The sequence below is a fragment of the Euphorbia lathyris genome, chromosome 10 (assembly GCF_963576675.1).
Source record: "Euphorbia lathyris chromosome 10, ddEupLath1.1, whole genome shotgun sequence".
NCBI lineage: Eukaryota > Viridiplantae > Streptophyta > Magnoliopsida > Malpighiales > Euphorbiaceae > Euphorbia > Euphorbia lathyris.
This window is the reverse complement of record NC_088919.1, coordinates 15,177,795-15,203,233: the sequence shown is the minus strand read 5'-3', so window position 1 is coordinate 15,203,233 and position 25,439 is coordinate 15,177,795. Positions and strand designations below refer to the sequence as shown.

Genomic DNA, 25,439 nt, shown 5'->3' with positions numbered 1-25,439 from the left:
AGTTTTTCCTTTTCCAGGAGTGGTCTGAGTGAGTTGTTGCTTGTTGCATTCATTATTTCTTTTATGTAACTTGGTGATTTTTATCTACGTGGAAAAATTACATTAGAGTTATAATAAAGGGCTTAAGCCAAAGATCAAATTAATAATCCATTTTAATTTGTTATTGGTGATATTTATTTGGCTGTCTTGACCAAGATCCACAATCCATCAATAATAGACCGAGCTAGGGCTCCGCCGTCGACCATTGACGATTTGGTAGGATAAACTATCCAATCCTCTGCAAGGACTCTTGGTTTGATGGGCTTTGTGACACTTAGCCTATCTGTGCTTATGGCCCGCTCTGAGCTAATGCTACCCACGTTGAGTCCAACCACCATACACGTGTTAGCCATACTGAAGTATCCTAACCCTCGACGGCCCACTAATTACTACAGCATACCTGCTAGGGCACGTCATACACTGTAGCACTACCTGGGAGGAAGAGGTGTGAATCTGGAAAGCACTTTTAAATGACTCAATATTTCATTATCCGGATTAATTAAGTGATACGGCTTTAACATATAATTATCGCGGGTGATGATCTGGTGATCAATGCTACTTATATTTCATGTTATACTAAGCAATTGTATAATCAAAATAAACATAGAGACTCTATGGGCCTTTATAATACATCCTAGTAAAACTAGATAAACTATCTAATCTTCACGGGCTTGCTTCAAGTCTTCTTGGGCTCCCATCATGGGCTTTGACCATCTGGGCTTCTTCACGATCAATTACAATTTTATAAATAGAACCTATTCTAAAATTACATTAATAAAAGAATGGCACGCAGGCCATATTCCCCAAAATAGATTAAATTACAAACCGACTTTAATTTAGGGCCCATAGAACTCTATAACACGTTGCTGCACGGTAAGACATACAAATATAATGCATGATCATGACATTCCAAAATCATCTAATAAAGTTAAGCCGAGTTAATTAGGGTGAAATCACCAATTTTTTTTTTACCATATGTGACTAAGGCCCATAAAGGCCCAACGGTTAACATCCATTTAAATGCAAAATTACAATTTCGCTCCCACTTAATTTTTAGGGTCGTCACATATCTAAAATTTAGCCCTCCCAATTTAAACCGGTGTCACGGTCTATTGGGCCAATTTCACAAATTAACCATATTCAATTTTATACAAATTACCAATTCGATCAAAATTAAATATGCATGCCAATCAAAAATGTTTTAATACCAATTAATTTTTATTCAAAACACGTTTAATAAATTAAACGGTATTAGGGCCCTGATTTTATTAAAATTACCCGAGAAAAATTTAAAACAAAAATCAGTCCCGTCTAACCCAAAATTAAAACATAATTTTAAATTTTCAACGGACTCGGGACAGCGACGGGGCTGTTGTCCGCGGACAGCAGCCCCGTGACTGCTGTCTAGCGGACAGCATCAGTGCTGCTGTCCGCCCAACAGCAGCCGCGGGGCTGCTGTTCGCGGACAGCAGTCCCGCGACTGCTGTTCCGTGTCCGTTAAGTATTTTTTTCCCCATATATATAATCTATAATTTTATTTACTGTTTTAAAACTAAATTTCAGCACAACTAAACATAAAATAAACAGAAAATATATATTCTAAAACTTCCTAAACTAATTACTAAACATAGGAATTAATAGGAATTTTCAAAACTGATTTGGAAAAATAATAAAAACTAAATCTTATTAATTTTCAATCAATCAAAACGGACTAAACCATGGCTCTGATACCACTGTTAGGGATTATTGCCAGTTAATCAACTGTAGCGCAGCGGAATTGCGGTTTAAAATTTATTTCTAATCCCTTTTAGTTTGATCTTTGTCCGTTAACCATTGATTGAATAAAACCTTTTGGATCCGTTTAAGGATATAAACATACCCGGACTGTCTCTTCTAGAGATGGCTGAAGAATCCACAAGGTAGTAAGATCTCCGTAGTCAGGTGCACGAACAGCTATCGAGCTAGAACCGGTGCTAGCCGAAGAACGAACGAAGAACGGGAGAGATTTTGAATTTTTCCAAAACAATTCCTCCACTTTCCATATGAGTGGCGGAAAAACCTTTTCTCTAGATTAGTGGTGGCCGAATATGTGTAGGTTAATTAGGGTTTTAGAGTGTTTTAATTTATATATATAGTGTATTCCTAAACCTAATTGGTTTAGGATTCATTGGTTAATTACAAAACTAATCCAATCCTAATCTAATTACATAAATAAATACCAATAATATTTATTCTATGCAATTAATTATGATTAGATTAAATTTAATTACCCCAATTAAACAAACAACACCAATTAATAAATTAACGTATTAGTTTAATTAATTATTCACCGAATGCAATTTCATTAATTTACAAATTAATTAATTACATCCCGTAAACTAATTAATCAATTAAATACTCAACACTTAAGACCATTAATCAATTACCTTGATACAAAGTATCAATTAATCGATTAATTAACCATCAATTAATTACCTTGATATTTTACTATCAATCAATTAATTAATTTCATCTCTCCAATGTACCGTTCTATAAGTTCTAACTCAGATGTTCGATGTGCACGATCCTATGAGACTGTCCTTAGCTAGCAGTGGGCTCACGGCCCACAGACAGTAAGTGGGTTCTAGCAAACCATTACTGCCCCTAACCAAGACAGAGTTTCAGCAGTCTAAAGATGCAGAGACCCTGTAGTTATCTCTTAACTTCTTTTACCATTTGATATCGATATTATAAACTAGAGGCATGGCGGCTGTCATCCTCTCTGATGTTTATGATATTTCTTGATCTTAAGTAGATTGATGAAACAGATAAGTAAACTACTTATCAGGTGTGGCCACACACTTATCAATCTCACTTATCAAGTGGCCTGTGATATCATCTCACTATTACATGAGTGGTAATTCCATCACTTCAATATCAATACCAACGTGTTCACCTGTTCACCCAATCATACCCGTATTTAGCATCCTGTTACAGACCTGTTAGGCGTATGTCAAAGTGAATCGGATCCCATATTGATATTATAATGAAATCTGGTCTGAAGATAGTTAGAGACCTACTTAAGAAAACTAATGACACAACCACCATGTAGTTTTCTCGGGCGGATCGATCCAGTCACATGTATACAACATGTACCCATATTCACAACTGACTTATCAAGTGCTATGGCTAATATCAATTACTACCATACAATCGTCGAATATACAAGTCCGTGGTCCTAATCATTCCCATGATAGAATGGACTTGGGATATGGTTTTACGATTATCAATCAATGGATTCTCTATTCATATTATAGCACAAGATATAAATGAACTAGATTAATGCCTTTATTAATGTAACACAAATAGTGTATCTATGCAAGAATAATCAAAAAGCACAATACAATATACATGAACCAATGCCTAAGAACTAGGGCACACCAACAAGAAATGCAGGAGGTGGTTGGGTGTCTGGGTTTACTCAGAATTTGGGTATGGGGTCATCCTTTTCTGCGGAGCTTTGGGGGATTTATTCTGGACTCAGTTTAGCTATTAATCTGGGGTTGAAGAAGCTGATCGTAGAATCTGATAATATGGAAGCTATCAGAATGATCTCTGATATTAATGCTACTTGTTTAAATAGCAAGAACTTAATCAAAGGGATTAGAAGGTTATGTTCTTCCTTTGAGTCCATCAGTTTCTGCCATATTTTCAGGGAGCAGAACATGGTGGCGGACCGTCTTGCTGCAGAGGGCCACGTGAGGATTTTGGAAGTTTCTACCTTCTCTTCTCCTCCTAACTTCCTCTTTTCTCTTCTGATGGATGATATGGTGGGGGTCAGTTTTCCTAGACTGATCCCGGGTTAAGTCTCTTTGTTTTGTTGTGGCCTATTTTTTTTTCTTTCCTTTCCTACAAAAAAAAAATAGAAATAGACTAATATTTAATTAAAATTAATTTTTCTTGATTTCTAAAATGTAAAAGCATCCACCAATTAAGGTTAATTTGAGTGGTTAAGAGTCTTAAATCGCTTAAACTAGATCTTTAATTTGAGTCCTAACATACATAGAAAGTTTTAATTGAGAAATGATCCACCTAAAGGATGTCTCTCGAATCTCGAACTAAAAGAAAACTATTCGGATAACATTAAATTCTTATACTGAAGTAGTGGTGCTAAATAACATAAAAAAATAGGCTTAATACATCATTTGCTCCCTGAACTTGTCCAAAATAGTTGATTGGCCCCCTGTACTTTCAAAGTGTCTCGATAGCTCCCTGAACTTGCATAAAATGTTTAGTTAGCCCCCTGAACTTGTGTAAAACGTAATCAATTGATCACTCGGTTGCAAAAAAGTAAGTTAAATACGAAAAATGTATTCCACGTTTCTTCAAATGTTATTATATAATTCAAAAATAGAGTAAAAATGAAGTTATTACTTGCTCAACTACAAACCTTGTATTCTCTAATATTACAACCGCAATACCCCCGATCTTGATTGTTTTACTTTTTTTTAAACGCGTACAATATATTTTCCGTATTTAACTTACTTTTTTGCAACCGAGTGATCAATTGATTACGTTTTACGTAAGTTCAGGGGGTTAACTGAACATTTTATGTAAGTTCAGGGAGCTATCGAGACACTTTGAAAGTTCAGGGGGTCAATCAACCATTTTGGACAAGTTCATGGAGCAAATGATGTATTAAGCCTAAAAAAATATGTTGAATAAAGTGGAAAGAATCCAACGATACAAAAAAATTTCTTTGACGTCCAACATTTAATCTCACTAATACTCCGATCAATTTTTTTTTTTTAATTTTATAGTCTAATCTTTAATGGGACAATTACAAAACTAGCACCTTTTTGGGGGTTAGTTTTCATTTCTAACACACTTTCAAAATCTCACCAAAACTAACACATTTCATTAACTAATTTCCAACCTTACCCTCATCTCTAACCTTTTAATAACGTTGTCTTCCCCCCATTTTTCTCTTTTCGTCCCGCGCGCTCTCTCTCTCTCTCTGTCTCTCTCTCTCTCTAAAGAACGGGATCAATTTACAGCTAACGATCAACAATCAATCCAACCCATAGTGTGTGCTTCAAGATTTTATACACAATCATGTAAGTTTTTCATGAATTTACAATATTTAAAGCTTCGTTCCATTCATTGTTGATGTATCGGTTTGTTTCTTTGAAACCCAATGTATATCGTTGTTGTCGTCTATTCATGCTATTACTGTTCGTGCGAAACCCTAAAGTCAGTGACATCAATGTAAGAAGATGCATTTGATTTGGAACTTCAATCTGCGATTTTCTCGACAGTGTCGATTATTGTCGATACTGTCGATATGAATGTCGATAATGTCGATATGAATGTCGATACAAGATTCATATCGACATACAGGACTGTGTGATTTTCCATTCTAAATCATAAAATTCAAACACAAAGCACATAAAACATAAAGATAATTTTTATATTATATATTAAAAAGAAAGAAAGAAATACATAAAACATTAAAAAACGAAAAAACAAAACAAAAACAAAAAAAAACACAATTATTGGTACTCAGGATCCATTAACACCTCAGCGTAGTCCTTCTTGGCCTTCGCCAAGTCCCGCTTGAGGCGCCTTACTGTCCTCCTGAGCCGCCTGTTTTGGGCCATGACTGACTCCAGAAGGTCAGAGGTCTCTTCTGCAGCCCAAGACATGGTTTGTGCCATACCCCTCATGAACCTGACAATTTCGTCCGTGTCTCCATCACGGAAGGAGAGGACGAAAGAAGCCATGAGTTCTTCGAACTCAGGCATAGGTTGAGGTGGTGGTGGTGGTGGTGGTGGCGACTGTGGTGATCCCGGTGGTGACGCTGCCATTGTTTACAGATAAACTTGAGAACTGAAGAGTTTACTAGGAATGAATAATAAAGTATGAACAGGTAATGAGCCTATTTATAGATGAAGGAATTGTAATATGCATGGGGAATCTCAACAGAATATAGAGTGATATTCGAATAAGAGTGACATTCGAAGAAGAGTGAAAGTCAAATTAATCATTACCTGCATTTATAACGTGGACCTAGAATGAGCTAGCGTATGCTAGAATAAGAGAGTTATAGGCAATATAACGTCCATATGAATGTTCTATCGGCAATATAACGTCGATATGAATGCTCTATCGGCAATATAACGTCGATATGCATGTTCTATCGGTAATATACTGTCGATATGAATGTTCTATCGACAAACTGATCGACGAAATGAATGTTCTATCGGCAAACTGATCGACGATATGAATGTTATATCGGCAGTATATCGTCGTTATGGATGTTCTATCGGCCATTAGGCTGTCTATGAATATGTACTATCTACAATTAGGTTGCCGATGAACATACACATCGACGAATTTCAACCAAACCGAATGACTTCCTAACATCAGACGAACCCAGGAAAAACCCTAACACCAGAAGCAGTAAACGAAACGAAACGAAACGAAATGTTCCTTCTCAAACACAACAAATGTACGTGCAATAGAAGAGAGAAACGCAAATGTAAAGTCAAGTTATTTACCCTCTTTTTCGTTCTTCCTTCTGAGTTCGATTCGTTGTCTGAGCTTTGTGTTCTCGCCATGTCAACTCCAAGTAACAGAGATTCGCCGGATGAAATGTACAGAATCGCCCAATGAATCGCCGAAAAGTTAGAGAGATGAATAGAGGGGGTTAATGGAAGTTCGAATATTGAAGAGCGGGAGGGAGTGTTAGAGATGAGGGTAAGGTTGGAAATTAGTTAATGAAATGTGTTAGTTTTGGTGAGATTTTGAAAGTGTGTTAGAAATGAAAACTAACCCCCAAAAAGGTGCTAGTTTTGTAATTGTCCCATCTTTAATTTAAGAATTGAATTAATATATAATAATTAATAGAAAAATGCATAACTTACTAAGACTTCAAAAATATTTAAGGCCTCTTGATTCTTAGAGCCTTAGGGCACATTAGTTTAGCCCTGTGGTCTGGCCTATTTAAGAGCTTGTAAAAAGATAACCTATCTCTAAAACCTAAAAAATAGTATGAATTTAACATCTTTTCAAAAAAAAAAAAAAACATGTGATTAACATTAATTTACTTCTACGTTTAATACATTATGAGCCTGAACTTGTTCACAAAAAATTGATTGGCTTTCTAAATTTACATAGTATAATTCTTAGCTCCTTTAAAGTAATCTATTGTCACGTGGATTTATTTAAACTGACTTATTGGTTCTATAAATTTGCTTATAGTATTCTATTTGCCACCTGATATACATTTTAATTTGTCTAAATTTATAAAAAAAAATCAAAACTTAAAAAATAAAGACCTAATTCGTGATTCTAAATGTTTAAAACAAATCTATATATAATATAAAACAGTAACGATGGAGCTGAGGTGTCACTTCCTCCTTTTTTACTGATAAAAAATATAATATAAAATATAATATATTAACTTTAGTTATATTATTATATTTATTTATAAAAAGATTATTTGTACTATATCTAAGAGATCTACATAATTTAAATTAATCCCTAAAATCTCTGCATATCTATATCTAAAAGTTATATATAATTTAAATTAATCCCTAAAATATCTCTAATTCCCTGCATATCTATATCTAAAAGTTCTACATAATTTAAATTAATCCCTAAAATCCCTCTAATTCTCTGCATATCTATATTCTATATAAAACAGTAACGATGGAGCTGAGGTGTCACTTCCTCCTTTTTTACTGATAAAAAATATAATAAAAAATATAATATATTAACTTCAGTTATATTATTATATTTATTTATAAAAAGATTATTTTATCCGTATTATATCTAAGAGTTCTACAAAATTTAAATTAATCCCTAAAATCTCTCTAATTCTCTACATATCTATATATAATATAAAACAGTAACGATGGAGCTGAGGTGTCACTCCCTCATTTTTTACTGATAAAAAATATAATATAAAATATAATATATTAACTTGAGTTATATTATTATATTTATTTATGAAAAGATTATTTTATCTGTACTATATCTAAGAGTTCTACAGAATTTAAATTAATCCCTAAAATCTCTCTAATTCTCTGCATATCTATATCTAAAAGTTCTACATAATTTAAATTAATCCCTAAAATCTCTCTAATTTTCTGTATATCTATATCTAAAAGTTCTGCATAATTTAAATTAATCCCTAAAATCCCTCTAATTCTCTGCATATCTATATTCTATATATAATATAAAACAGTGACGATGGAGCTGAGGTGTCACTTCCTCCTTTTTTACTAATAAAAAATATAATATATTAACTTTAGTTATATTATTATATTTATTTATAAAAAGATTATTTTATCCGTACTATATCTAAGAGTTCTACAGAATTTAAATTAATCTCTAAAATCTCTCTAATTCTCTGCATATCTATATCTAAAAGTTCTACATAATTTAAATTAGTCCCTAAAATATCTCTATTTCTTTGCATATCTATATATAATATAAAACAGTAACGATGGAGCTGAGGTGTCACTTCCTCCTTTTTTATATAATTAATTGTAATTATTAATTATATTTTTGTTAATATTTATATATTAAGATGAATCCGTGCAACGCACGGGTCAAAAACTAGTTAACTTTCTGTTTTGACATATTTACGATGTTTTTATAGATTTGAGGATTTAAATTCAGGGACCAAATCAAGCTTTTTGGATAAGTTCAGACGACCACTCAAATATTAAGTGTTACTTCTAACAACACATTAATTACATCTAGAGTTTTCAAATTTTAAAACATGAGTTTCTAACTTTTTTTAAATTATGAAAACATGACCTACAAAATTTCGTACAAATTTCCAAAAGTTTTTTAGTTCGAAATAGATATGAAAACATGAAATACTTTTAAAATCAAAATTTTCAACATAATAATATATCGTTATCAGTTTTCAGCTACGTTTCATGGAAATTCCATGTCACCATCATGTCAGGGTCCATCCCGTTAGGGCTAATTAGAATTTCTGCGGGACAAAGATTGTTTTGTTCTTTGCAAGTGGGAACAGACAAGGACGGGAATAGATATCCCCAACTTATGGAGATCCCGTCCTCGATATGTCCTCACGAGGACCCTTGCGGATTTCCAGATTAATTCCCTTTTAACATCTATTCTTTCTAAAGTTATTAGATTAGGTAATTTTTATCTTTCTTTGTGCCACTAGATATGTTCCCATAGAAATTCCTGATAGGTCGGAGATAGAGATGGGAATGTAATCCCCACCTCGCACGTTTACATCCCTATATAATATGCATATCAACCTTTCATGTTCAAATCATTGAAAAGACTGAAAAAACATAAAATTTCCATCTGCATTAGGAGTGTTATCCTATAATTACAATAAGTATAAGCTGAATAAAAAGGTATTAGTAGTTTCCTAATATCATCACCTGCCTAGATTTGTCATTGTCAAAGTGGGAGATATTTACAGGAAAGCCATATTTTCTATGGAGCTATAGCTATTCAGAAACTTCAGTCGGCCAAAGCTGCTTCCATTTTGAGATATCTTCCTCCTTTTGCAGTCTCCTAATTCCACCATAGAAACCATCTGCTTCGTTTCCTTCTTCCTTATGATCCTTTCTGCTTATCATCGTTTGTCTCCACCTCGATCCAGGAGGGTATTGCTTGAACTCCAATACCACATTATCTGTCACTTAGACCATCAAACTCAGAAAATTTACAGTTCAATTTTGCTGTTTCAGCAACAGGGCAAGTAACAGAAAAGTTCTTATCTTCAAGTAGGACTGTAATCGAGTTGAGCGCTCGTTAGAAAATTGAGGAGTTCAAGCTCAAGATCCTGTTAGTGAGTTGCTCGTGAGCTTGTTCATAAGTTTTGCTCAAGATCTTGTTCGTGAGTTGCTCGCGAGCTTGTTCAAAAGCTTTGCTCGCGAACAGCTCGTTAATTATGTACATGAACTTCACTTGCAAACAGCTCTTTAATTATGTTCATTTGAGATTTCTTTAAGGCTTAATACATCATTTGCTTCCTGAACTTGTCCAAAAAAACTTGATTGGCCTTCTGAACTTTCAAAGTGTCCCGATAGCTCCCTCAACTTGCATAACATGTTCATTTAGCCATCTAAACTTACGTAAAATGTAATCCATTGATCACTTAGTTGCAAAAAAGTATGTTAAACGCGGAAGATGTATTCCACACGTCTTAGAATATTATTACACAATTCAAAAATAAATTAAAACTGCATATCCCGATTTTGGTCGTTTTACTTTTTTTAAGACACATGCAATAATTCTTCCGCATTTAATTCACTTTTTTGCAACCGAATGATCAATTGATTACATTTTACACAAGTTGATGGGGGCTATCTAGACACTTTGAAAGTTTAGGGGGTCAATCAAACTTTTTGGACAAGTTCAGGAGGCAAATGATGTATTAAGCCTTTCTTTAACATAAAACTACATAGTTTTAGAACCTACAAAACTAAAGTTTACACAAAACTATATTGTTTTACATTTCTTTATAATTAAGAAAATAATCGTACCAAGCTTGCTTGTGAGTGTGTTCATGAACATTATAACAGAACTTGTTCATGAACCTATAATCAAGCCTGCTCGCGAGCTTTTAATCCGAGTTTTGCTGTAATCAAGCTTAACTCATTTATAAATCGAGAGTTACTCATGAACCATTCAACTCATTTACACCCCTAACTTCAAGTTTGATGAATTTGGAATATACACAAGAAAAAGGAAATGTATTTTTAAGTTTTTTCTATATAGAGTGCTGTTATGTTGCACGGAAACTCTTCTTCACTAGTATTTCCGTGTTTCGTGTCCATTCCTGTTTTCGTTTCTTTTCCATTTCCTAACTAAACTTTCTTAGAAATAACGTTTTCCGGTGTCCGTTTCCTTTTAACATAGAACCTATTTGGAATATCCAGATACATGTTTGAAGTTCAATTGGCTTACTTTCAAACAATTCTAGTGAAGAAAATTAGAATGTAAAAGACAAAATTTACTGACCACTGTAATGACAACCGCAGTGATGTTGATTCCCATCACATGATTCAATATGACCAACCACAGCGTACCACCACCCTGCTCATTTACAAATACAAAATTGAATCTCAAATGGAGATAACTACAAGTCTGTCCGTGTAAAAAGGATTAGGATTTACCATAAGGAAATTCTCTGCTCCTTCTCCATTGAATCTCAATATGATCACCAGGTTTCAACTCATTTAAACAATCAGAAATGTGAAGATCATTGCCAGAAATATCAACAGGTGGTGCTCTTAGTCTATTCCATTTTATGCTATCTTCTATCATTCGCCTCCCATAAGGAGAGTATCTGTTTTACAACATTAAATCAAAGATTTAAATGGTGAAATAGTCGGAAAGATATCAGTATCCATGTATCCTCATACTAAAACCACCAAGTTGGATTAAATTAAACAACAATAAACATCTCTCGAGACACGTGGAACAATGAGACACTCTCTGAATCTTCTTCAGATCAGGACACTTCAATAACGCCTAAGATTAAGAAATTCTAATACCGATATATTGCTAATTACCTAGAATACGTCCACTAGTCAGAAGCTAACACTTGTCCTCTAAGAAATCTAGGGTAAGTTTCGAGCAAGGATTGACCGTCTTTCCCTTTGGCTCCCTATAGATAGAATGCAAGTTAAGGTACGTACATACATCTATTGCAATTACTCCCAAAAGTGCTTAATCCTATACACGTGGACCAATGGGACACTCTCTAAATCCTTTTCGGATCAGGACCCTTCAATCACACCTAAGATTAAAAAACTCTAATTTGGGTATATTCCTAATTACCTAGAATACATCCACCAAAGGATCAGGACCCTTCAATCACGCCTAAGATTAAGAAACTCTAATTCGTGTATATTCCTAATTACCTAGCATACGTCCACCAGTCAGAAGCTAACACCTGTCCTCCAAAGAACCTAGGCTAAGTTTCAAGCACGGACTTACAGTATTAACCCTTGACTATAGAATGCAACTTTATAATCAATGTACATGTATACACACATTTATTGCAATTACTCTCCAATTATTCACTGCTCTAAATCTTATACACTACTGACTTAAGCATTGAGGGAGTCGCCGGTCAATGGCCTTTATATTTATATATTTTTCTTTGTCTTAGTTCAAACATCCCAGAAATCCTCTTCAGATGTCGGAGCACTACTTTACAAATTCAATTGTATCAAATGGTAACAGATGCAGATATTGAAAGGAGTTAAAATATGTTTCTACATATATACCTGGCCTGAAATGTGTCTTTCTGGGAATCATAACTGATCTGTGCATCATAACAGGACAGCAAAAACCCAACATGACCATTCTGCAAAAACAAACAATCTCACTAAATTTCTCATAAAAACACTAACTTTATGGCCTGCAACCAATAAATTACCTCACGATTATAGACCTGAGCCGGGAACCAGAAATTCCCTCTTTCAAGAGATAGATACAAAGCCATGATTGAATCATTTGGTAAACAAGTTGTTGGTTTAATTGTAGTTTCAATCTTGGGCTTAATCCAAGAAAACGGGAGAATTGTAGCAAGAGAAGTAAACAAACTCTTCTGATCACCAATTTGATCATCATCATAATTATCATCAAGGATTGGCTTTTTTCTTGAAGATAAACGCCATTGCCACTCATTGAAAGCAACATCCCCAATTAGCCTCCCCCATTTAGAATTCAAATGTTTGATCCACAAATGATCAGAAACACATTTTTCTCTCAAAGAGCTACAAACTCCGGCCATACTACACAACCCAGCTGCCGGAAGTCTCTGAAGAATGCAATCCAAGGCCAGTTCAGGCAAATCAACAAGAAGACTAGTGGTAGTCTCAGTCTGTGCTTCTTCTTCTTCTTCCACATGAACAAGACTAGTTTTTTTCAGCGGCATTTTGTCAGATACTTGGTAGGAGACACTAAAAAACCTTACTTTGTGAAACAAAGATACAAGGAAACTCATAAATTCCTCCAGAAACATAAGAGGCAACAAAAACCTCCTCTGAATCTTCAATAATGGTGGCTTGAAGTTGAAAGAGAATGACTTGAAGAAGAATATTAAAGGGAAGCAAAAAATCCAGAAGAGAACCATTGTCTTGGAGTGAAATTATGAAATGGGTTGGTCTTACAGCAAGCTTTTTAGAAGCTTAAAATTAAAAGCTATTGAAAACATTGACCAAATGAAAGAAGAACCACACATACATATTTATTGAAGTACAAAATAGAGGTCCCGTAACCACACATCCAATTACACACGACGTGATTACACGACATTAAGACAATACAAATATTTAATATTTAGTGTTAGTGTTAAACTTGGGTCAATTGAAAGTTACACTTAAAATTTCGGATTGTACTCGGGTCAACCCAAGAAACATGAAAATGACTTGAAAACACAAAATTACTCTTAGCTTATTTTATTTAGGGTTTCAATTGAAAATAAAATCTAAGTGACAAAGTGGAAAAGTACCTCAAACATTTAGGCAAAGAGCAATTTTACTCCTAGTATTGATAAATTTGGTCAATTTTAGACATTATTATAAAACACGAATATCTTGTTCCTTATTATGTATCAATTGCATGTAAGTTGATTCTAAAAAATTATAATTTTTTATGATTTAATAATAGAATTAAGATTAATATTTTTAAATTCGACGAAATATTTGAATTTCTTTTGTTCAATATGTTTGTGATGTGATAAAATGGAGCACATATGAAAGGTAGATGACAAGATTCATGATCGGAAAGAAAATTCGATAAATAATTTCTGTAATTGACAAAACTTATCAACATTAGGAGTAAAATTGCTCTTGGTTACCAATATTAAAAGTAAAATTATACTATTTTCAACGTTATGAGGTAAAATAAACATTAGAGGTATTTTTGCACCTTACACCAAAATTTAATTATTAAACATTTCTCCTCAGTCGGTATCCATCTTCTAAATGGTTTAACTAATTTGCGAAAACAATCTATTTTCGTAGTTTAAAGGTTTGCAAATTAGAATTTATTTTTTACGCGGTTCGATTAAAAATTGTTGTTTTTTTCCTACTATTTGTACTACTAAATGACAGTTATTATAGTAATTAAAAATATTAACTTTATAAATTACATAAAATACAACGTCTACTTTACAAACAAAATTTTGTGCATAAACTATTTTTATAAAAAGTGTTTTAAACCACTATTTTGCAAATTGATCCAACACTAAATTAATTGATTTTGTACTTTTGTATCCATATTATAAAAAATTTAAATATTGAATTGGATTCCACCAATGGAGAGGAAGAAAAGAAGACAGTTTGGCAAACTAAAAGACGTATACTGAAGGAAGTCACAACCGACAAATCTAAAATTGTTGGTAGTTAGACTACCACACAACGACACCTTCATTGATTTTATATTTTTCATTTTTAATATCGCCACTGTTTCATTCAGACACTACATCCAATAAAATACTACTATACTGTACTACTCTTTTTTAGAAAAATATCTCTTCCAACTTTTTTGTATTTTAAAGATAAGAAAATAAACAATGTCTCAAATTTCAACTTTATATAAATAATATAGTTATTATAAGTATTTTTTAGAGGAAATATCAATTTATTAAGAATAAATACTCACATGTACTCTTTAAAAAAAATTAGAAAAACACAAATTAATATTGAAACGGGAATGACGAGCTAACTCATGAGCAACTTTGTTCGCTAATAGAAAAACAAACATCATTGAACAAGTCAAACGATTTTGAAGAAGTTTGTTGATGTCTTGAACTACTTCACCGTACTCTATAAGATCATTGTGGCTTGAGCACCAATTATTCACCACTCTTTTTGCATCAACTTCAAAATCGATATTGTTGTAGCTTAAGGAAAACATCCAAACAATTTTGTCTCGTAACTTCAACACTTCAGTCAGCTTGGACGATATCAAACCATTTGAGATCAAGCTATAACAAGCTAGAAACATGCCCTCATGATTACTTAGAACAATACTATATTAAAACGAGAGGATGTCTGAAAAATAGATGCATCTACATTGCATTTCACCCGCCCTTCTACTAGTTTTCTCTAGAAATTATGGTTCTCCTTATTAATCTGATCCCCACTCATCCCAGATTCAATAATGGTCATCTGCCCTTACTGCCAATCATGTAAAACTTGCATTGAACTTCTTACGTCGTCGCTTGGATTCCGGCATGACTTCGACCAAAGCTAAGCATTCATCTGTGTGCAAATTGATCAGAGAACCACTGTCGAAACATATAGATTCAGGATTCAGTGCTTCACGCAGATCAAGAAACCAATCTTTGACTTGCTCCCATGTCGCTCTAGGAGCAGGTAACTGAACTGTTACCCAACATTTCTTTGTGTACAAACATTCCACAGAGAGATTCCAGTCGTGTTCGACGTTGTTCATACAAAGAAGGCACTCAATCAGAACGCTAACATGCTTTCCAATGAGGTGAGTTCGAGTAGGAACATTAACCGTTGATGTTTTAACTAGGTATATAAATGTTAACATAAGTTGTGTTTTCTGTGGTGGTTGAGTACGAATATGTTCTTCGTATTTTCCGAGATTGTTCTTTTACTAAGGTTATTTGGGATCTTTCTAGTTTGAATAATCTAATTAATTATATTGGGAATTGGTTTAAGGATTGAGTTTGACATGTTTTTTTTTGTGCTCAATGTTGCAAGTTGTTGTTTGTGGGCTATAGTTGTATGGAGTGTTTGATTTGGTCAAAATAAATTGGCGTGGAGTGACGAGCATATGGGAGTTGCTACCATTTTTTGCCTGGTTGTTTGCTCTCCAAAAGATTGGCAGGATGCACGTGCTAGGCCTTCCAATATTTGCAATTATGCTATTGGAAGTGGGACTTGCTTTATTTTACGGTCTTAGACTAGACTAATGGATTCTGAGGATTGGCAGGATTCTCGTTATAAAGTTAATGTGGATGTTGTTGTCACTCCTAGATGGTATTTTGGGGATTATAGTTGTGTTAAGGGATTCTGGAGAGTGTTTTTGTGGATTGTTTCTTTGTCTAGTCTCGAGTTTGTTCCAAGCTAAAGAAGGTGAAGCTGTGAGGATAAGGGAGGCATTAAGGTTAATTAAAAGGAAGGGGGGTTAGACAATGTTGAGATAGAAATTGATGCTTCTACCGTTGTTGATTATTTCAATCCTTCCAGCTTCTGCTCGACATATGAGGTCATTATTGATGAGTGTAAAAGTACATTACTTCCTTTTTTCCGACGTGAAATTCAACTATATTAATCGTTTTACGAATATGATAACTCATACTTTACCTAGGCCTAGTCTTTCTATGCGACAATTTTTGGAATGGACTTTAAGTCCTCCATATTGTATTCATCATGTTCTGTTTTGTTATTCTTAGTGATTATTAATTATTCTTTAAAAAAAATGAATTGATTTTTTTTTACGAAATATAAGCTCTGAGTATTTTTATAAGGATAAGATACAAAAATACTTTTAAAGTTTATAGTCAGGAGTATTTTTACCACTAACGATTAAGATGATGCAATTTGACCCTTAACGTTGGCAACTAAGAACAATTTTACCCATAATATTGACAAGTTAAGACAATTTTAGACATTATTATAAAACACAATATTTTAATTCTTATTCTGTACCAACTACATATCAGTTGGTTAAAAAAAAAATCATATTTTTGTTATTTAATAATAGAACTGGAGATTGATATTTATTATTTTGGCGAAATATTTGAATTTTTTTTTATCCAACTCGTACAAAAAAAATGGTGTATTTTTTACTTGTTTTTTCACTTCTAATTACAGTATATGTTATGATCTATACTGATGAGTAATAAAATGACGTACATTTAAAGTTCTAATTATATGTTATGATCTATACTGATGAGTAATAAAATGGCGTACATTTAAAGTGTAGATGATAAAATTCATTACAAGAATACAGTTTGATGAATTATTTCTTAAATTGATTTAACTTATAACGTTATAAATAAAATTATTTTTAATTGACAATTTTAATGATAAATCTACATAATTTTAGACGTTATGTGAGACAATAAGTTTTTTTTTCATCCATCCTAATGATACTGTACTACATTAATAAGTGATGTAATTAGTATAACAATAACAAAAAATTTAATAGTTGTAAAAAAAAAAACAAAATTTTTAATTAAAAGTATTAAACCAATTATATTTAGTACATTTTTTTATAAATATAAATGGTCCTGAAATAAAATGCGATCTATTTTGATAGTTTGAAACAGATGGAGTAACGTAGACATTTATTTCCAAAACCACTTGGGAGAGAACCAGAACCAGAACCAGATTGCCTAAATCTATTTAATTATTGGAACAGCTGGCACTTTGGAAGCCTGTACGGATTTATCGGAAAAAAGGGAAAAGAAAACATTAAAGTAAAAAAATACAAAGTAAACAATTTAATTGCTGTCACTCACAATGTAGTACTAGTACTAGTAACGAAGTATGAAGAATACCATGGTCATGAGTAGTTTCCGTCCCCTAAATATTAGTATATATACATTTTGTGTAGTAATATTTCATTGTTTAAATGTAGATTAGATGGTTAAAACACTTTGTGTTTATTTATTTAAATTTTATTTTTCAATAATTATAAAACTATGTTACCATTATTAATTTATTTATTTATTTTCATAACTTATTTTTATTATGTCTTTTTCATTTTGAGACTCAAACAACTTAATTTCTAAATTAAATTTTAAAAATTTAAAACTAAAAATAAAAAAATGTAAAAATGTTATAATTTTTTTAGAAATTAATATTGAACTAATAAAAAAATTTAAATATATCCCATGACGTGTTTGGCTTGTACAAAATTCAAAATTTCAATATTTTAGACCTATTAGGTACTACATAAATCCAAATTTTTAAATTTTTTAGGCCTGTTAGACATTTCTAAATCTAAATTTCTAATTTTTTTTGGCTTGTTAGGCCTTTCTAAATCCAAATTTTTAATTTTTTTTTTGGCCTGTTAGGCCTCCATAAATTCAAATTTCCAATTTTTTTTGTCTCTTAGGTCTCCTTAAAATTGGTTCTTGACCATTCAAACTATATAACACGCATATATACAAAAAAAAAAATTAAGCAAGTTCGAATTAGCAAAAAAAAAATTCCCGGACGGACGTGTAAAATCGGCTCCCCCAACCGACTAATCATGTATTCGCCACTGGGTTTAGCGGTGTTTTTATTTGATCAAAAACTAAAAATTCTTTCTGCAAAATTATAAACCCGACCAACAATAATTGAAATTATAAAAATAATTGATGTGTGACAACCCGAATCCCGAAAATGGATGATTACGAGCCGAAAATATTAAAATTTATGTTTTTTTTATCAAATAACTCAGGAAAATAATGCATATTTTTCTGACGATTTTACATTTTTCGTTGCAAAAAATTGAACGATTTAGTATTTTTCGTCACTAAAAAGTTTTACGATTTTGCACGGCCAAAATTTGACCTACGCGGATGCCACATCCGCCCGGCCTATAGCAGGGGCGGATGCCGCATCCACCCGTTTCATGGCACTGGCGGATGCGGCATCCGTCTAGGCCAAATTTTGGCTGATTCTCTAAAAAAAAAAAATCAGTTTTGAATTTTTTTTAGGAAAATGGCAAAATTGTCCAAAATGGAAGCGGTGATAAATAATTTTGAAGACGGTAAATAGCAATATCCTTGTTTCACAATAATTTAGGGAGCTTGGTTCGGGTGACGCTAATGAAATTGAACCCAGAAAGAAATAAGAAATAAATGGAATACTTTCGAATTTTATTATTCTCTGTTTATTTTGCTTCTAGAAATGGGATATGGTTGTTTGGTTGAACGGAGCGTTTGGTATTCTATTGGGATAGGGATAGAGATAAAGGTTGGGATAGAGATATGGATAAATGGTTGGGATAGGGATAAAAATATGACAGTCGAGAATTATTATTCAATGTTTGGTACGTGGGATACGGATAAGGATAAAATAATACATTTTACTATTTTAACCCTATTTAAACTACATAACATTAATTTAAGGGATAAGATGGACTTTTTCATCCTATTAAAATCGCAGGAGCTTATCCCACCTCCTTATACCACCCCCCTCCTGGGTATAGGATTTGAGGGATAAGAAGCTTATCCCTCATCCGTCTCACTTTTCTATCTCCCAAACAAACACGGGATAACTTATCTCGTGTTTTTTATCCCTATTCCACCTCCTATATCTCTTCTAACAAACACCCTGTATAAATCAAAATTATGTATTGTTTTAACAAGAATTTTTAAGGTAAATAATTTATTAATCTTCACTTTTTATGTAACACATTGTTTAGTCCCTATATTATTAAAACCACATTATAAGGTTTCTATTTTTATCAATATTAACTCTTTGGTTTTTTTGCCTATTTTTTTTAGATTTTTAACCGAACATATCTTAGCTTTCAGAATAGTCATAGTACGATACAAAATGACCATGTTACTCCGTTATTTTCTGTCTATCTGTTTATGTCAAATATAACGGTTAAAAATCTAAAAAAATAGACAGAAGGATCAAATGGTTAATATTGATTAAAAAAAATAAGGACCTTACAACATGTTTTTCAAAATAGAGGTCTAGATAGTGTGTCGGGTAAAAAGGTAGGGACTAATAAATTATTTACCTTAATTTTTATACATACATGTTCTGCATTAATTTTTATACATACTGTTTACTGTTGTTGTTTGCTGTTTGCTTTTGGAAAATGCTATTTTTTCAAAAAACAGAGATTTTTTGCTTTTGTAAAAGACTACTTTTTAGGTGTAAAAAATAAACATGAGGTCACTAACCAAACACCTAATGTTGCTTTTCAGATGTAAAAGGAAAATAGGAGGTCACTAACCGAACACTTAAAATTCTCCTTTTTGAAATTAAAAGGCAAACAGTAGCATAAAAAGGAGCAACCAAACACCTCCTAAATCCCGGTATTCACAGACTAAATCCATAGAAATAGTGAAATCATCATTGTTGAAGGTATAAATATTAACAAAAACTTCAAAGAAAATATTATAATTTTGATTAATATAAAGTTAAATTGATTACAAAAAAAATAGATGAATTTATATCATCTCATAACCTAACTGTAAAATTACATAAATAATTAAAGGGGCAAAGTTAAAGGTAAAATGTGACAAGGGTAGAGGGATGACAAACTTGTAAATAAGGCAGTGACATGAGTTGTAAATAAGAAGTGACAAATTTTTTTTTTTTTTTGAATAAACGAAAGTATTATTGGCTGATATAAGTAAAAAGAATAGAAGACAAAAAAGGAGGAGTTCCAAACCACTCCTTACGAACAGATGAAGAACTGGCTGCTTTGGCTAAACAATGAGCAGCACAGTTCGCTGAACGTTTAACAAACGACATAGACACATTATCTAACTCGTGAAAAATCTTGATACAATCACCTACAATATCTGCTAAGTAAGAATCATTCAAACTTTGGTCCTTAATTGCTTTAATAACAGACAAGCAATCTGAACGCAGAACCGTATCCTTAAATGCACCCTCCTTAAGCCAAATAAAGCCTCCTTAATGGCCATCGCCTCCGCCATAATCGGATCAAAATAACCACACAGCGCACTATGACTAGCATAAATGCAAGAACCAGAATGATCACGAATCAGAAATCCAAAGGAGCAGTAGCCATTCTCATGAAATAAACCAGCATCAACATTACATACCAAAGTACCAACATCTGGACAAACCCAAACCTGGTCACGCCTGTCTCCAATGCTAACACCAGAAATACGAACAGCCCTCGCCATCCGCCACTCCAAGCATTCTTTTTCAGCAAATCGTAACAATTCATTCGGATTCATCCTGGTACTATTCCAAACCACGTTATTCCTTGCCTTTCACAACCACCACATGACAAACTTGTAATAAAGAGAAAGTTGGAGTGAGCCCACCACACGACATGTGGGATTCATTTCGAAAGTCCACAGGACGTGTGGGCTTGGAGCTGAAGTTTTTGAAATTTATTTCATTAATGCACACTAAGGCAAGAGCATTCGGAAACCTGAGTGTCTAAAATCAAATACCATTATCCATACTCAGGCTGATATAATAAGAGTCTCGACATGATATGTGGGTATTCCAAACGACGTGTGGACGTGTTTATCAGCAAATGATTTTCTCTTTACTTTGGTGTGTTGTCCATTTGACACGACTTTATCCACTAGTCGTCTTATCACATGTCACGGACTAAATGCCCGTATCATAAAATATATATATATATATATATATATATATATAGGGGTGAGATCCAGTGTGACAAGGAGTTAGGGTGTGACAATGAGCTTATTGTGTGACATAAAAAAACTACATAGTTTTGATGATAATTGAAAAGGTCAAGGTGGCAAATTTGTAAATAAAAGGAAAGAGAGGATATAGAAAATTGTTTTATTTCTTTTCTTTAAAATACATTTTTCTTTTCTTTAAAATACATTTTTCCGACATCTCTAACATCGTTTTTCGAAAATTTTTATACTATTAGACTCGTATAAATTAGACGGTCATTTTAAGATCCCTGAAGTTCAAGCAAAAAAATTTCCGTCGAACGGAATCCGAGTGGACGTTTTCCGATGAGAAAAAAAGTGCCCAGAAAATTCTCAAAAAAATCCAGAAAATGTAAAACATTATTCTAAGAAACTTGAATTCTTGGGTCGAAGCGGGATTTCTTACGGTTTAGTCCCAATAAAACTTTTTCCTTAATTTTATCCATTTTACATGCTTCAACAATTTGTTGGGTCAAAACTGTAAAGAATCTCGCTTTGGGTCAAGAATTAAACTTTCTTAAAATGATGTTTTAAATGTTTTGAAATTTTTTGATAATTTTCTGGGTACATTTTTTGTCCTACTTACATTGTTCCAAATCAGTATACCATTTGTTCCAACATAATACTTATATTGTTCCAACAGAAAATTGTTTTATTTTTTTTTAAATACATTTTTCCGACATTTCTAACCTCGTTTTTCGAAATTTTTTTATACTATTAGACTCGTCTAAATTAGACGGTAATTTTAAGATCCATGAAGTTCAAGTAAAAACAATTCCGGTGAACGGAATTCGAGTGGACGTTTTCTGGCGAGAAAAACAAGTGCCCAGAAAATTCTCAAAAAATTCCAGAAAATGTAAAACATTATTCTAAGAAATTTTAATTCTTAGGTCGAAGTGGGATTTCTTACGGTTTATTCCCAATAAAACTTGTTCCTTAATTTTATCCATTTTACATGCTTCAATAATTTATTGGGTCAAAACTATAAGGAATCTCAATTTGAGCCAAGAATGAATGTTTCTTAAAATGATGTTTTACATGTTTTGGAATTTTTTGATAATTTTCTGGGTATGTTTTTTGTCCTACTTACATTGTTCTAAATCAGTGTATCATTTGTTCCAACATAATACTTATATTGTTCCAACAGAAAAATGTTTTATTTCTTTTCTTTAAAATAAATTTTTCCAATATTTCTAACCTCGTTTTTCGAAATTTTTTATACTATTAGACTCGTCTAAATTAGACGGTCATTTTAAGATCTCTGAAGCTCAAGTAAAAAAAATTCCGGTGAACGGAATCCGGATGGACGTTTTCTGGCGAGAAATAAAGTACCCAGAAAATTCTTAAAAAATTCTAGAAAATGTAAAACATTATTCTAAGAAACTTTAATTATTAGGCCGAAGCAGGATTTCTTACGGTTTTGACCCAATAAATTGTTGAAGGATGTAAAATGGATAAAATTAAGGAAAAAGTTTTATTGGAACTAAACCGTAAAAAATCCTAATTCGACTCAAGAATTAAAATTTCTCCAAATAATGTTTTACATTTTCTGAAATTGTTTGAGAATTTTCTTGGTACTTTCGGGTTTTTTATCGGAAAACGCCCATCTAACCGCTGGATTCCGTTGATTTGGGACTAAACTGTAAGAAATTGCATTTTGAGTCAAGAATTAAAGTTTATCAGAATAATGTTTTACATTTTTTGAAATTTTTTGAGAATTTTCTGGGCACTTTATTTCTCACCGGAAAACGTCCACCCGGATTCCGTTCATCGGAAATTTTTTTACTTGACCTTCAGGGATCTTAAAATGACCGTCTAATTTAGACAAGTCTAATAGTATAAAAATTTTCGAAAAACGATGTTAGAGATGTCGGAAAAATGTATTTTAAAGAAAAGAAATAAAACAATTTTCTCTTTCCTTTTATTTACAAATTTACCAACTCTTTTTGGTTAATTACAAAATTGTTCATTGTCACATAATAAGGTTTGTCACACCATAAGAAATGTGTCACACCTGATCTCTCCTCTCTCTCTATATATATATATATATGAAGTTTATATTCAAAGCTGAATTTTTATTAGGGGAAAGTTCAAATAAAACCCTGTGGTTTCACTAATTTTCAGATAAAGGATTGTGGTTTACTTTTTGTCAAAACGAGGACTGAGGTTTCCTACTTTTAATAATGCTATTAAAACTATCTTTAATGACCTGAAAATGAAAATTTTTAAGAATTAAAGTTGTTCAATGTCATATTTTCTATGGAACTACATTTTCGATTTTAGAAAATCATCTTTTTTGGAACTTTCTCTCTCTAAACATTAACTTTCTCTCTCTTTACCAAACATCATCTAAATAATCTCGAAATAAAAAAGTTGAAGAATTAAAGTTGTTTAGAATATTAGTAGTTCTTAAAATATGTCATTTTTGAAGTTGTTAAGGGTGATTTTAATAGTATCAATCGAAAAAGTCCTTATTTTGCTAAAGTTGAAAACCTCAATCCTCGTTTTGACAAAAAGTAAATCACAATCCTTTATCTGAAAATTAGTGAAATCATAGGGGTTTTATTTGAACTTTACCCTTTTTATTATTACCATACAATAAAAGGCCAAAGATCCTAGGATTGCTTTTGGCATTTTATTATGTGTGATAACCTCAACACCAAAATCTCATCTGCCAGCACCAATAGTTTAAGAATATCTATAAAAAAAACAGAAAATAGTTTAAAGAATCTAGTATTTTATTTTAAATTTTAAAAAATATAGCATATGTCAGAATTCAATTGATGATATTATTTTCTTGAAAATATGCCACGTATTAAAGTTATTATTATTTTTTTAAGTTAGAAAATGGATAAGATTTCATGTGAAATAATTAAAGAGATTTTAATTTTATTATTTTTTATGGAATAATGAGAAAATCAAGAAACGTAAAAGATAGTAAATAAAGGTAGCCAAATGTCAAAATCAAATGAAGTTGAGGAGGATGATAGAGATTTGGGTGGGCATTGGACCACCAAATTAGGTGTGAGTTTGGATCCATGTAATTAAGAATGCTAAAAACCATAATACTACTACTATTATTTTATATATTCATGATACTACCTAAATTTTACTTTTATCAATTTTAAATTAATTCAAGCATGACACATCTTCAACTCTCTACACTTTTATCAATTTTAAAATTAATTCAACCAAGACTCATCATTTATTTCACCACATTCACTCCATCTTCAATCAAATGGGTTCATTTTAGAAATATCCTTCCTCGTATGATTTTAGGTTTTCAAAAAGATGATTAAAGTTGTTACCGTTGGTAAATCGAGAATTTTAGACTAAGATCCTATTTAGTAAAAAGCGTTTTGAAATAAACTTAGAGGTTTAAGTTACTTTAGAAATTTTGATTAGTCAAATCTCTAATTATAATGTTTGATGAAGAGAGGTTTGAAAAAGTTTATTAGGTAAAAAAAAAACTAATTTTAAAAAAGCTTTTTTTTAATTAGCTTATTGCTCCATCTATTTTGAAGGACATTTTTATCCCTGATTATTACCTTTTAACCCCAAATAAATGTTTTATCATATCTTTATTTGTCATTTATCCAAAATGCTATTAACAATCAGCTAAGTTTTACCGAACAAGTTTACACAATCAACTAATCAAATCAGCTAGTCAAATCAGCTAAGCAAAAAGGTAACCAGCTATCAGCTAATTATCAAACAGGGTCTAAGGCATTGTTCTTTGTTACTTAATTTCAAGAAAAAAAAACATCCACATCCCGTCCTATGTGATAGGAACTCATGACGTCCCTAATCATAGATATACTCTCAACCACTAAACTAACAACTTCATTATTTATTATAATTATAATTATTATATAATTTATATGTAATTTATAATTAGTATTATTTATATATAATTTATCATTATTTATTATAATTATAATTATTTATATATAATTTATTATTTATCATTATAAATATATAATTTTATCATTATTTATTATAATTATAATTATTTATA

General features: G+C 32.1%; 1 protein-coding gene across 1 annotated transcript; it reads right to left on the bottom strand.

The window, feature by feature from the left end:
• Positions 1-9,353: 9,353 nt before the first annotated feature.
• LOC136209942 (F-box protein At2g32560-like) lies at positions 9,354-13,259 on the bottom strand. The gene is made up of 5 exons (XM_066001577.1): positions 12,470-13,259; positions 12,318-12,397; positions 11,199-11,371; positions 11,044-11,118; positions 9,354-9,712 (listed from the first exon to the last, which is right to left on the bottom strand). The coding sequence occupies exons 1-5, from the start codon at positions 13,166-13,168 to the stop codon at positions 9,525-9,527; spliced, it is 1,215 nt and encodes a 404-aa protein (XP_065857649.1). The 5' UTR covers positions 13,169-13,259; the 3' UTR covers positions 9,354-9,524.
• Positions 13,260-25,439: the final 12,180 nt, after the last annotated feature.

Bases quoted from the DNA above. Each gene is read 5' to 3' on its own strand.
- LOC136209942 (XM_066001577.1), bottom strand. From the start codon at position 13,168: ATGGTTCTCTTCTGGATTTTTTGCTTCCCTTTAATATTCTTCTTCAAG. The intron at 12,398-12,469 runs GTAATTTATTGG...TTGTTTTTGCAG, and splicing joins CTCAGGTCTATAATCGTGAG to AATGGTCATGTTGGGTTTTT. The intron at 9,713-11,043 runs GTCAGTAAATTT...TCTAAGTGACAG, and splicing joins CTGCGGTTGTCATTACAGTG to ATAATGTGGTATTGGAGTTC.